The 13,356-nt window shown below is 42.3% G+C and overlaps 1 protein-coding gene across 11 annotated transcripts in view; it reads right to left on the bottom strand.

The window, feature by feature from the left end:
- The window catches only part of ABLIM1 (actin binding LIM protein 1), a 212,515-nt gene that overhangs the window by 98,512 nt on the left and 100,647 nt on the right, over positions 1-13,356 (bottom strand). For all 11 annotated transcript variants that reach the window (XM_054163606.1, XM_054163602.1, XM_054163607.1 and 8 more), the window contains exon 2: positions 9,684-9,818. In XM_054163606.1, the coding sequence (XP_054019581.1) occupies positions 9,684-9,818 (135 nt within the window). The remainder of the gene's footprint in view (positions 1-9,683; positions 9,819-13,356) is intronic.

The following is a 13,356-nucleotide window of genomic DNA, read 5'->3' as shown; positions in this document are numbered from 1 at the left end:
GAGAGAGGGGAAAAAAGGGAAGAGAGAGGGGGAAAAAGGGAAGAGAGAGGGGGAAAAAGGGAAGAGAGAAGGGGGAAAAAGGGAAGAGAGAAGGGGGAAAAAGGGAAGAGAGAAGGGGGAAAAAGGGAAGAGAGAAGGGGGAAAAAGGGAAGAGAGAAGGGGGAAAAAGGGAAGAGAGAAGGGGGAAAAAGGGAAGAGAGAGGGGAAAAAAGGGAAGAGAGAGGGGAAAAAAGGGAAGAGAGAGGGGAAAAAAGGGAAGAGAGAGGGGAAAAAAGGGAGGAGAGAGGGGAAAAAAGGGAGGAGAGAGGGGAAAAAAGGGAAGAGAGAGGGGAAAAAAGGGAAGAGAGAGGGGAAAAAAGGGAAGAGAGAGGGAAAAAAAGGGAAGAGAGAGGGAAAAAAAGGGAAGAGAGAGGGAAAAAAAGGGAGGAGAGAGGGGAAAAAAGAAGAGTAAAATCAGCATTTACTTTAAATGAAAAAAGCAACCCATTATCTTCTACAGCTCCTGCAGGAACTCAGCCTTTTTTTCATAGTCTGTATAGTGTATATCAAATGATTTCATCTTCCAAAGAGATGATCCTGCCTGTCTTGTGAATGGAATTAAGATAGAATAAAGTCCTGGCCTACCACTGTATGGAAAACATCAACCTGACAGCTTTTTTGCTCTTGAACTTCCCTCTGGAGCTGCATTTTGCATCCTTGAAGCACAAAAAGATTGGAGACACCGTCAGTGCTGCTATCACTTATCAAAGCTACAAGGTCTGTGTAAGCAAGTCTGAGCTATTATGACAAAATCTAGCTGCTCAGGAGCAATCCAATTGCCTGTGAGCTCCGAGGGACAAGGGCCATTACCAGGCTGAGTCACTTCCAAGCACTAACGGATATGGTGGCAAAGAAGCCATCAGATTTTTTCAAAGTGAACAGAAGTAGGATTTGATCTTGCTGAGCAGTAGCTAGGATTTCCATGGGGTCATTTTCAGCGAGTTGAAAATCCAGGCCCTTAGTAAAATAAACCCATCCTGCTGTTTACTAAATACTGTTTCTGTGCCGAAGAAACAAGCAGGCTCTGAACATGGGTCTCAGGTTGCAGAGCTGAACGCTCCTCATTAAAAAAGAAACCAACTAACGATCTGCACCATGCATTAACTGAGATGCAAATTCAATTTCCTGTTAGTGTTTCATTTCTTTCTTGTATTTCTAAGCTTCACAGAATAATGGTCCCTTTCTTGAGCAGGGAAATATTCATGCAACATTTATTTCTTAGGACATAATGGGTTTCTTGTTAGAAGATAGAAAGGAATTTGGCAGCGCTTCAGTTTATCATCTATATCTAAACAAACATACAGGAAAAATCTGTTTCTTTTCTTTCCCTAAGAGAGCCTAACAAATCCTGTATTGATGAAAGCAAGGTTCATGTTCTTATTAAAGTTTAGAGTTTCCACATTTCAAGTGACCTTTGCTTTATTCCTTTTAATTTTCTTGATGGTCTAACCTCTGGGTCTTTCAATCATTTAATGAATGAATGTACATAAAAGTATCATCAGCGGACCACAGGAGAACAGAGGACTGCAGAAGCCATGCTGCAGCTCTGCCATTGCAGCAAAGAAGACACCACTGAAAAACTGCATCCAGCTTTTTGCAACAGCTGTAATGGAGATCCTGATTACTGTCACACAGCTGTCCTTGGAGACTTCTCTTTTTTTTTGTCATACACTGATGACAGATGCATTTTGATCCAAGCTATTTGGAACTGTGTCCAGCATTACCTGTGGTTCTGGAATCCCTTGTCACTGAATTTAGAAACAATGCTGGGCAGTCAAAAGAGCTTTATATACATGGGACAAATACAGGTGATGTTAAAATCTGCTTCATTAGCTAGTCATCAGTTGGAAGAAAGGTTTAGCAACTGAAACACCTCCTGAGCAAAAGATGAGACTTCATTTCTCCCCTCTTCTCCTAAGTGTTTTGGGATCCTCACAAGAGGCATTCTCCAGCCTTCAGCCAGGCCCTTCTTTTCCTTTGAAAAACCTTTATTCTTCATTTCAGACATTGTCTGTATGGCTACTTAGTGTCACTTATGACATAAGTAATTCTCAATGAGTACTTGAGTGAATCCCCTAAGAATTTAATACAATCATTCACTCAACTGAAACTACCAGTCACAGCCAAGTTTCAGATGAGCTGAGTTTTAACTTAGCTCCCCAGCCAACACCATAACACTGTCTTCAGTCCGACAAGATCAGCTTTGTTTTCTCCATAATACTGGAGACAAATAACACTGCACAGGGAAACTCCCCTGTCTGCACCTGAGATGCAGCTACTTCAGTCTTTCAAGCAACCTAGCAGACAGTAGCTAGTACCTGAGCTCAACAGTAAGCAAGCAGCTGTATAGAATGTACCAATATGACAGCTTCCCAAGTAAAATATCAGTGTTTTGTCCATCACAAGGAAGCAATGGCAAGAATCATTCAGCCATTTAAAACACCTTTCACATTAAAGTGAGCACTGGGTGGAGATCAAAGTCATTTACAGGTTGGTGAGAAATGAACCTTGAAGAAAATGCAATCAGTAGGAAAATGTCAAAGTTTAGCCAGGAATAGCTTGGCTGTAACTATTTAAATGAGATATTGCTCTAAAACCACTATAAATAAGCAAACCAAATATGTAAGAATAGAACAAAACCAACCTAAACTTGGGCAAATGAAGGATGCACTGACAACAAACCCAAGAAACTGTGCATCCTCTCTTAAGGATGCTTTACCCCAACTCATCAAGTACCTGTAAAGCATCTTCCTGGCCCTCTACTTTCAAAGGGATCCAGTAGCTTGTTAAAATCTGACATGGCATCTGTCAGAATTCATCACCATCAGCCAAGCAGAGCAATTAATTTCATTTCCTGTCAAATGTTTGGTCACTGAAAGAGACCTCAGGCCCAGCTAAAGTAAGATCAGAGTCAATAAATGCCTATTAATAGAATTAAAACTCCAAGAGCAAAATGAGGATCCACTTCAAAATGGCATGAAACTGCTTGGGATTTTTCTCCCTGTCAACATCTACAGCAAAAATTAACAATTCATTGGTTGCAAAGAAAATTGATAAAACAAGTTTGGGAAAAAGACCCAAATGAAAGAGGGCATGGCCACTGAAAGAAAACATGTGCAAGGGCAGGAAAGGGTCAGAGGGAGAGCACTGTGAGAACTATGGGAATAATTTGAGCCCTGTTGTCAAAGCCCAGGCACCTCACCCTCTGTGTCTCTTCAGCAGGGAGCAAGGGATCTTGAGGAATGCCTATTTTCCACAAGTGTGGAGGATGACTGGTAGCTATCACCACTAAAGGGCTGGAGACAGTTTAAAATCTACTGCACTCCTGCAACAGTCCATTGCCATCCCAAAAACACTAATGAGACCAAGTCTCCCCCACTGCTTATGAGATATGGGAAGGTGAGGGTCATTTTGCAGTAATGTATCTTACAGCAAACTTCCCAGGCCCTTACCTGAATTGGAAGTGAAATATCAATCAGAACCACTGAAAGAAACAGGCTTCAAGACAGAGCAACGAACACAGAAATAGCAGTTATTCTCACAGGTGCAGCTTTACACCAAGCTACCTGAAGACATGAATTCACATTTGAATCCCATTTCCTACCACAGGAGACATTTTAACCATCATTAGTTTCCCAGGAACAGCAGAATCTATTGCTCCCCGGACTTGCTGAACTGCTCAGACCTGATTTCCTGCCCTCAAATGCGTTCTCGCCGTCCTGCATTAGGTCTCCTTGTGGACACAGGTAACCTGTGTGTTACAGATCACAGGTGTGACCCCCCTTTTTGCTGTTTCACTTTATTTGTTGAATAATCTCTTCAGTAACTAGGACTTCTCTTTCATTTTCACCCAAACTCTCAATTCACTCTTCCTCATTCCTTTCCATGGGACTTTTACATAGAATACATAGAATAAACCAGGTTGGAAGAGACCTTCAAGATCATCGCGTCCAACCCATCAACCAATCCAACACCATCCAAACAACTAACCCACGGCACCAAGCACCCCATCAAGTCTTCTGAAAACCTCCAGTGATGGTGACTCCACCACCTCCCCAGGCAGCCCATTCCAATGTGCAATCACTCTTTCTGTATAGAACTTTTTCCTAACATCTAGCCTGAACCTCCCCTGGCGCAGACTGTGTCCTCTTGTTCTGGTACTGGCTGCCTGGGAGAAGAGACCAACATCCGTCTGTCTACAACCTCCCTTCAGGTAGTTGTAGAGAGTAATAAGGTCACCCCTGAGTTCTCCTCTTCTCCAGGCTAAGCAACCCCAGCTCCCTCCTTGTACCATGGGTAAAGGATGTGGAGTCATAATCCTTCAAGAGTTTGAATCAGATACCTGCAGTCGTGACCATCCAAACCAGAATATTGTAACATTGCTGTCCTTTTAATTTCTATTCTGTTAGAACATTTCAGGTTCACACCTTACAATGTTTTATAATTGAATGATTAGAAATGTTCTTTTATTTGGATGAAAGATGAGACACACATTTAAGGGGGGGAAAAAAAGAAAATACAAACACTCTTGAGACAAATCAAAAGGCTTAATGTTAAAGGCTGCTTAATTGCCAGGCTGCAAAGGGGAGTTTACAAGCTGGCAAGCAGAACCATCATGTACTGAAAGAATTACAAGCCTGGAGAGCTTTTACATAAAGAAGGCTCTTTGGTTCAGTGATTCAGAGCTTCAAGGGACCTTGTATAATTTCCCAGTGCTCAGGAAGGAGCACATGCTAACCACCAGTTATGTTACCAGGTCTCTGTTTCTGAAGTATTTGTGGAAAGGCAGAGATCTTTTCAAGCACTGCACTGGGTATCCACTATGAGAATGTCCTCATATATAATCTTTCCATCCACTGACACTGAACTATTAATAGCACTAACTACCCAAAAGCCAGCTTGCAGCCTCCTCTTGCCGCCGCTGAAAGAATCTGATGACAGATCAAAGGTCAAAGAACTAATGATTTAAAACACATTCCAGCCTGTTTATACAATATCTGCTTACATGACCCTAACTTCTTGCCAGTCCTTCAAGAGAGGAAGATGCAGTTCAAAGTCAAAGATTACAGAGCATACGCTCCCCTTTCTACTTCAATCTCATTGAAGCGCAGATGACGTAGCCTTGCAGAAGTCATTGCACAAAAGAAACAGACCTGTGCCTGGAACCTAAACATACCAGAAAGGATTCTAGAAGCACATACTGATGTGGGCTTGAAAGACATTAACTCACAAGTGGAAAATTAGCACATTAGTTCCATAATTAAGAAACTGTTTCGTGCTGATTGGTATCACTATCTTAATAGAAGCTTACAAGTTCCTTACCCATGGGATACTCTGTGTCTGGAATGCTTCCTGCAGACCAAGACTTGGCTTTGCTTTATAATTATTAAGACTGTTAGTTAGAAATCACCTTTTGATAGCTGATATTGCTACACCATGTAAAATATTCATACACAGGGAAGCATTTTCACCTGGCATGGCCTAATCACATTACAAACACGTATGCCACACAGTGAGGACTAGAAAACTTTAGGAGACCATCCAGATTTTTATGGCAGAATTGCTTATTTATGAGATTGGAAAATAATAAAATTATTTTAAAGTTCAAGCTACCATATGGAAGCTAACTATGTTTTCCAAATACTCATACCACAAATGCCACATTATCTCGTTAAGATAATGCAACCAAGCTCTAGATGTGCCAAAACCAAGCTGTGCCAGCTTTTACATTGCTACTATGAAAGCCTAGAGCTTGTTCTGTTAAGCAATACTGCAACCAGCACATCCCTCTGACCCAGAAGATAAATCACAGGCTTAATAATTACATCATATTATAGCAATTTTGTTAGCCTCAAAGTTTCCTCTTCTAGTAAGTGCAACAGGGTAAAACAAACTCTAATCACTTGGCAAGGAAAGAAAATTGTCATTTGTATAAGATCACTATTTAAACTGAGATATTAAAATCTGCTCCTGCACAGTGTAATTTAGGGCCTGATCCCACACACATTTACATGTGTAACAGACATTGCAGTGAAGAATCTTCCTTTTTCCAGACAAGTTATTAATTTACATAGATGCTTACAAGAACAACTTCATACTTTTTTCCATAAGCTACTGATTCATTCCTGTTTGTGCTTAATAACAGAGTAAAACAATGAGGTCTCCAGCTCAGTCTGTTTTCCCTCCAACCCTCCCTCCTCTCAGCCTCCTTCCATTGCCTACTATAGCCATTGACAATTTGGTCAGAGTAGTGTACTTCTGGTAAAAGAGAAATTCAGACTTGTTTAGTCCAACTTGCATCTGTAACTCAACAGTGTAATTCCTTAGCAAGGTAAGTGACTGTGTTATAAAACAGCCACAGTCAACTGCTCTGAACAGTGATCCTGGAGCTGCACTCCTACAAGTTTCTTATCCCTGCCCTGTCCATCATTCCCCAGTTAACTCCAGCTCTGAGTCAGCTGCTGCCTGCTTGAGATTCTTTGCCTATCAAGAGGCAAGCAGACCTCACCTTCTGAGGGACAGGCCACTCCATTTTCAGCTCTTTGCTTTTTTATCAGCTTTTATCTGGAGCCACAAATAGCACTAGCCAGCCCTGTCAGGCAGATAGGACGAACCGGCGGCACAGGATGGGTTCTCAGGCTGAGCAACAGGGAGCTGCATCTTATTGCAGGGGTACAGGAACACATCAGTGGAGGTTACTTGTCATCTTTTCCATTTGCTTGGCATCTGTGACAGGAAGCAGTTACTCTGCTCTGAGAATGATTCCAAAGATGGCCATGACACCAAACTACAAAGGAAGACGATTGTCTGATCACATTACATAACACATGTCCTGAGCTGGCTGATGCAGCGTGGAGGCTTAAGCCAAGATGTTCCTTCAGTGTAACGAGCACCACTGACATGCATGCCAAGCAGTCACAGAGTGCCTATGCATCCCTGACATCATCTAGGGAAGCTGCACTATAATCATATCCTATACACTTAGCAGTATGATGTACACAAAAAGTTGAGAGCATGGATATCAATTAAAAAATAAAAGGAATCAAAATTCAGAGCAAAGTAAAAAGAGGATCACACTGAAACCCTGCTGCTATACAACTTTTGTGGAAATTGATTCTTTTCTGCATCTTCACTAGACCTTCAGACTGTCTGTGGGTAAAAGCTTAAACATTTTCAGCAGGTATGAGAAGAGTCAGACAATTATGAGCTTACTAAAATCTTTCACACAGTAGATGAGCTGGAGTCTCAAGGGCAAACTTTAGCCTGCTGAAAAGAGAAAGAGAACCAAAACACCTGTAGATGCAATTGATACATTCTGGTCCAGTATGAATTGCTTCCTCTTGCTAACAACATACTGTACAAAAGGGTCTAACTCCATCTCCTGTGGAGTCACAGTCATGCCAAATTAAAAACCCATTAGACTTAAAGAAAACTCCCACTTGCACAGCTGTGTCCTACTTGCATGAACCACATGGGCAGAAAACATGCAATAAAAGTAAGTAACTAAATAGTTTAAACAAAAACTGCATTTACTGAAATACAAGAGGCCAACCATAAACAAGTTCTGCAGCTCAGGCATAAGGTACAAAACAAGACTTGGAGTAAGCTCCCACACCCCCCCATTTCCTCAATGAAAGGCAAAAGAACACAGAGACAACACTCACTTTCTGGTCAATCCAACTAATGAGGCACAGATTGACTGAACAGTAAGAGAAAAGCCTCCAAGATTCAGTACCGGCCCTCTCAGTTCAAACTGGGATGTGCAGATACTTACAACTGAGCAGAGACCAACACTTCGGCCAACCACAAGCAAGGAAAGGAATTGTTTTTCCAGCACTCAGCTTGAAAAAAATCCAGCTCAGCTTTTTCCAAGGGTCATGATGTCAGCACAACTACTAGAGACATCCCTTGTTTCCTGCTCCTTCCCTTTTCATAATGATCCTCTGTATTGCTCACTCACTGAAGGCACATCGGGGCTGGACTCTGTGGTCTCCTGAGGTCCCTTCCAATCCCTAACATCTTGTGAGGACTCTATGGTCTCCTGAGGTCCCTTACAACCCCTAACATCCTGTGATCTTGCTATCTCTCTCAAAATGCATGGTCAAAACTTCACTTTGCCCCTTGCCCCAGCACAGCCTCCACAATGACCACCCTGCATGTTTCTCTCATAGCCATCAGGGGTTTCTTTTGGATGGGCTCTTTGAACACAAGTATGTACTGAACAGCAATCAATGCAGTTAAAAGGAGCTTCATTTTCATAACTATCTCAAATGACAGACTGCTTTCTATCAACATGTGACTCTTTTTTAAATAATAATCCAAATTTATCCAAAATCCTTGAAAAGGCACTCAGGAAAAAAAAACATAAATACCAAGAAGCAGAATTTTCTTAAGCCACATTTTTCATCCCATCTAAATGTACCCTCACTCCATACAGGAATATAATAGGCAATGCATACAACACAGCATTTGAAACCAAGCCAGCTATTCAAACTGGATTTCTGACTGGCTGCTAGGGCTGTACTTTCTCTTGCTATGTTTTGTGACACTCCATCTTGGATGTTTAGTGTTGTTCCATTGTTTCCAAATAAACAAGAGGAAAAAGAAATGCACCAAAGCAGCCAGAGTTTCATTAAGGCCTAATTCACTGTTTGGGAAACATGTGAAACTGTCTACACACAGAAGTGTGTGAAGAAAATAATATTTAAAAGAGCTAAGTTGGGTTTTCTCCCCCATCTCTTTCAGGTAAGATTATCCATTGTGTAGCTTGCTCCCAGTGAACATTGAAAAGGAATTAACACATAAATATTGAGAGCAGAATGTGCTATTACAGGAAGGATCTGAACATGCTGGAACATGTCCAGAGAAGGGCCACAAAGATGATCCGAGGGCTGGAGCTCTTTCTCCTATGAGGACAGACTGAGAGAGGTGGAGCTGTTCAGTCTGGAGAAGGCTCTGAGGAGACCTTATTGTGGCCTTCCAGTATCTGAAGGGGGCCTACAAAAAAGCTGGTGAGGGACTTTTTTAGGTGTCAGGTAGGGATAGGATTGAGTGGAATGGATCTAAAATGGTTAGATTCAGATTGGATCAGTTAGGAAGAAGTTCTTCCTCATGAGGGTGGTGAGACACCCAAACAGGTTGCCCAGGGATGTGGCAGAAGCCTCATCCCTGGAGGTTTTTTAGGCCAGGCTGGATGTGGCTCTGAGCAACCTGATCTAGTGTGAGGTGTCCCTGCCCATGGATGGAGGGTTGAAACTGGATGATCCTTCAGGTCCCTTCCAACCCTATCAATTATATGATACTAGGATTCTATTTTGAGTCTTCTAGTGGCAGCAAATTCATTCCTCTGCCCCCCAGTAAAATCAATAATCATATAACCTTTCTTTCAAATTGTAGATATTTGCATATTGATTTTGTTCTGTGTGGTTCCAATCACCTTGCTGCTTGTGTAGGTGTGATTCAGCCATTTCACCCCGACCCTTTACTGTCCCCACCCACTGCCACTCAGACACACTGCTACTTGGATACTGGGCCACAAGAATATCCTGTAAGTGGCTGGTTGCAGGAAGCAAGGCCTTCCAGCACTGCTTCAAGGAGCATTTGCACAAATTTACTCATTTCTAACATGAACACCAAGGTCTTACCTTTGCAGGTGAAGCATTTGATGTGGAAGTGTCTGGCCTGAACACGGAGCACTTCACCTTTACACGGCTCCCCACATTTATGGCAGTGGATGACTGGCTTTTCAGAGGGGTGGTGAGGCTCCTGAGGATGGGCCACTGTAAACCAAGAATAAAACACACAAAAAAATTATTGTTTAAACCCAGACACAAAGGATGTTCGCTCCTGTACATCAACCTGTGTTCTCAGACACAGTTCATCATTATGCTCATTTAAAAAGTGACCACCAATTGTTTTTTCAATATGGTCTTTTCATAAACAAGTAGTTTAAGCTGTTAAGATCAAGCACTCTCTCTTTCCACTGAGGTTGCCATGGAAAGACAAGGAAAAATTCCCTCCACAGTTTCAGTGCCACAAAGTGTTTCAGACTGCTTAAGCTTTTCTTTCTAAGAACATGAGTGTGTGTAAACCATTCAATAGGCACACAAGGCAGCAAGAACTGAGCTACTTTCATCCAAGAAAGAATGCAATCCAAGGGGGAAAGAAAAGACAAAAACAATCTTTTGGGAAGCCAGATGAACCAGGCAGCCTGATTTGGCATGTGAATGACTATATCAAACAACAAACATCTTCATTTTAGAATCAGAGAATCAACCAGATTGGAAAAAACCTCAGAGATGATCAAGCCCAACCTATTACCCAATACCTAACACTTCGTGGCAACTAAACCATGGCTTCAAGTGCCACATCCAAACCCTTTTTGAACACCTCCAGGCATGGTGACTCCACCACCTCCCTGGGCAGCATATTCCAATGGCTAATAACTCTCTCTGTGAAGAACTTTCTCCTCACCTCGAGTCTAAACTTCCCCTGGCACAGTTTGAGACTGTGTCCTCTTGTTCTGGTGCTGGTTGCCTGGGAGAAGAGACCAACCCCTAGCTGGCTACAATCTCCTTTCAGCTAGTTGTAGAGAGCAATAAGTTCTCCTCTGAGCCTCCTCTTTTCCAGGCTAAAGACCCCCAGCTCCCTCAACCTCTCCTCACAGGGCTTGTGCCCAAGACCTCTCCCCAGCCTCACTGCCCTTCTCTGGATGTGTTCAATGTCTCAATGTCCTTCTTAAACTGAGGGGCCCAGAACTGGACACAGTACTCAAGATGTGGCCTAACCAGTGCTGAGTACAGGGGCATTTTGCTACAGCACATATACCTAACACAGGAGAAGCACATCTGTAGAGAAAACCAGCCATCATTATTAGGTTTTACTCCCCTTCATCCTAGCAGAAATGACTCTCCACATGAAAATAACATACAACAGAAAAGACCAAAGCATCTGCAGTATAGTTAAGGAGATAAAATTCCAGGTACCGAAATTGATCAGCTATCCCCCAGCCCTGAGCAGAGCTTGGACAAGAACAGCAAAGGCTTGTGTCAGCTTTATTGTGTATTTCATTGTCATAATAAAAGTTTTACTGCAGCACATTTGGCTTCCATAAAAGTGTTTAACTTTCTGCTCAGATGTGTCTCGTGGCCGCTTGGGGCTCTAGTAGAATTGCGCAGGCGTAAGCTAGAGCAAGATTGAGTCTCAACTGTACTCTTTGAAGTGGGAAGTATTACCCAGAATGTTCCCAAACAAAACTATGTTCCTTCAGATCTCCCTCCCACATCCCATTCTAACACTGAAAAGTTGTCCTTCTTGTAATACTGTTCTCAAACTAGCGATGCTCATCAGAACACTTCAGAGAAAACACACCTCCCTACCCACACCTCTGTCTTTAGCCTACAAAGGACTCAGTGCTGAAACTCCTACATCACTCTCAGCCACTGGGAATCATCTTCACTGTTCTATCTCAGTGTTTTCTGGAGCTCTTGTCCTTTTCTGATCAATTCTTGACATTTCCTCAGCCAGGTTTATGCCTTTCTCCCCGCCAGGTTACTGTTTATGCAGCAATATAGCAGATACCTTGCTCAAGTTTACTAGAGCAGTTTCCTCGCCTTCTTCAATGAATTTCTAAGGAAGACTTCACAAAGTCCTTCTACATTACTCTCCTTTTAAATGCTTTAGTGAAGAAATGCTGCTATCATTCTGTATTATATAAATACAAGACTTACAATAAAAAGCCCAATGTGACTACAGAAGAGAGGATAACGAGTGTTCCAAGCAACAATTTCTGTTCTAAATCCTGTCAAACTAATATACATAGAATACATAGAATAAACCAGGTTGGAAGAGACCTTCAAGATCATCGCGTCCAACCCATCAACCAATCCAACACTATGTTAGCTGCTGTTTTGGAAGAGACCTTCAAGATCATCGCGTCCAACCCATCAACCAATCCAACAATATGTTAGCTGCTGTTTTGTTCTTATCACCACCTCTGTCCCCAGCCTTCAAAGAAAGTAACTGAACTCTTCTATTCAAGCTCCAAATTTTAGTATCTTCTCCTAATTTCAACTGTTTCCCCTGAGCAGTTATGTTTAGCCCTGCCTATGTTTAGCCCATATCTGGGGCTTAACTAGCAGTTGCTCTGTCACTTAATGACCCCTCCCCAGCAGAGAAGAGGAATTGAAAGAAGCAGAGAGACCCACAGGCTAGAAAGGAAATGGATTTAATGAAATAGCCAAACAGATTCCAATGTCAGTACAAAGTATATAAAGCTATACTCAGCCCAGCAGATTTACAGCAGTCACACTGAACAAGAAGGCAGTCCTCAAGAGCAGGAGAAGGAAGAGAAGGTGGCTCAGGAGGAGCCTGGGAAAGCTCACAGAGGAGTAAATTTTCCCCTTTATATTGAGTGTGATGTTTATAGTACAGGATACACCTCTAGGCAACTCAAGTCAGCTATCCTGGGTGACTCAAAGCTGCTAATGGCCTGCAGCCCACGGCTGGCCTAGGATTCTGTCCCAGCAAAACCAGGACAAGTCCATACTGGCAAACAGAATGCAGTTGGCAGTGCCAACCAGTGTTTCAATTAGCAACTCCATTTAAATAAGAGGCCAGCAAAAGCCTTGCCTTGGGTGAACCTCATCTAAGTCTGCAATGCAATACTATTCCTGGAATGGAAGTTATTTCTCCTTCCACACAAGACTATTAACTATTAACCTGTAACCAAGGAAACATAGTTTATGCAACTAGAAAGAAAGAAAGAAAAAGAAAAAAGAAGAGAAAAGAAAGTAAGAGGCAAACCTGGAGACAAGTGCCAACAAATCACATTCTGATGAGAAAAATTCCCTCTCAGATCCAGGCAGCCTGATGGCAACTGAAGAAAAGGTAACAGAGTGGATTTTTACCACTGCTCTAATGAGGAACTGGATCAAGGATTTGGGCAAATGCTGCCTATGACTTACACAGTGCAGTGGGAAATCTCTACCTGTGATTCTCTAATCTCTCAAACCCACATGTGGAAGACACCTTAGTATACTCTGCATGCCAAGATCTTCTGCTGTGCATCTGAAACAAGTTTTTGTTCTTCACTAGAGAGAAAATAAATGTTTTCAAGACTGGTCCAGGGATGCAACTTCCTCCCAGTTCTGCCTTCCCAGCCATTTAAATGAATACAAATACCCCTCATTGCTAATTCCAGACTGATGTCTTAACTGAAGCTAATTATGGTGCCTGTCTTACTAGCCTGGATTTGGCATTGTAGGTCAAGACTGAGTAATTGACTTTTGTTCTCCTGCAAGGATATGCTTGCAAGCT

The sequence above is a fragment of the Dryobates pubescens genome, chromosome 8 (assembly GCF_014839835.1).
Source record: "Dryobates pubescens isolate bDryPub1 chromosome 8, bDryPub1.pri, whole genome shotgun sequence".
Taxonomy (NCBI): Eukaryota; Metazoa; Chordata; class Aves; order Piciformes; family Picidae; genus Dryobates; species Dryobates pubescens.
The sequence above is the reverse complement of the archived record's forward strand: the minus strand, read 5'-3'. Positions and strand labels throughout refer to the sequence as shown.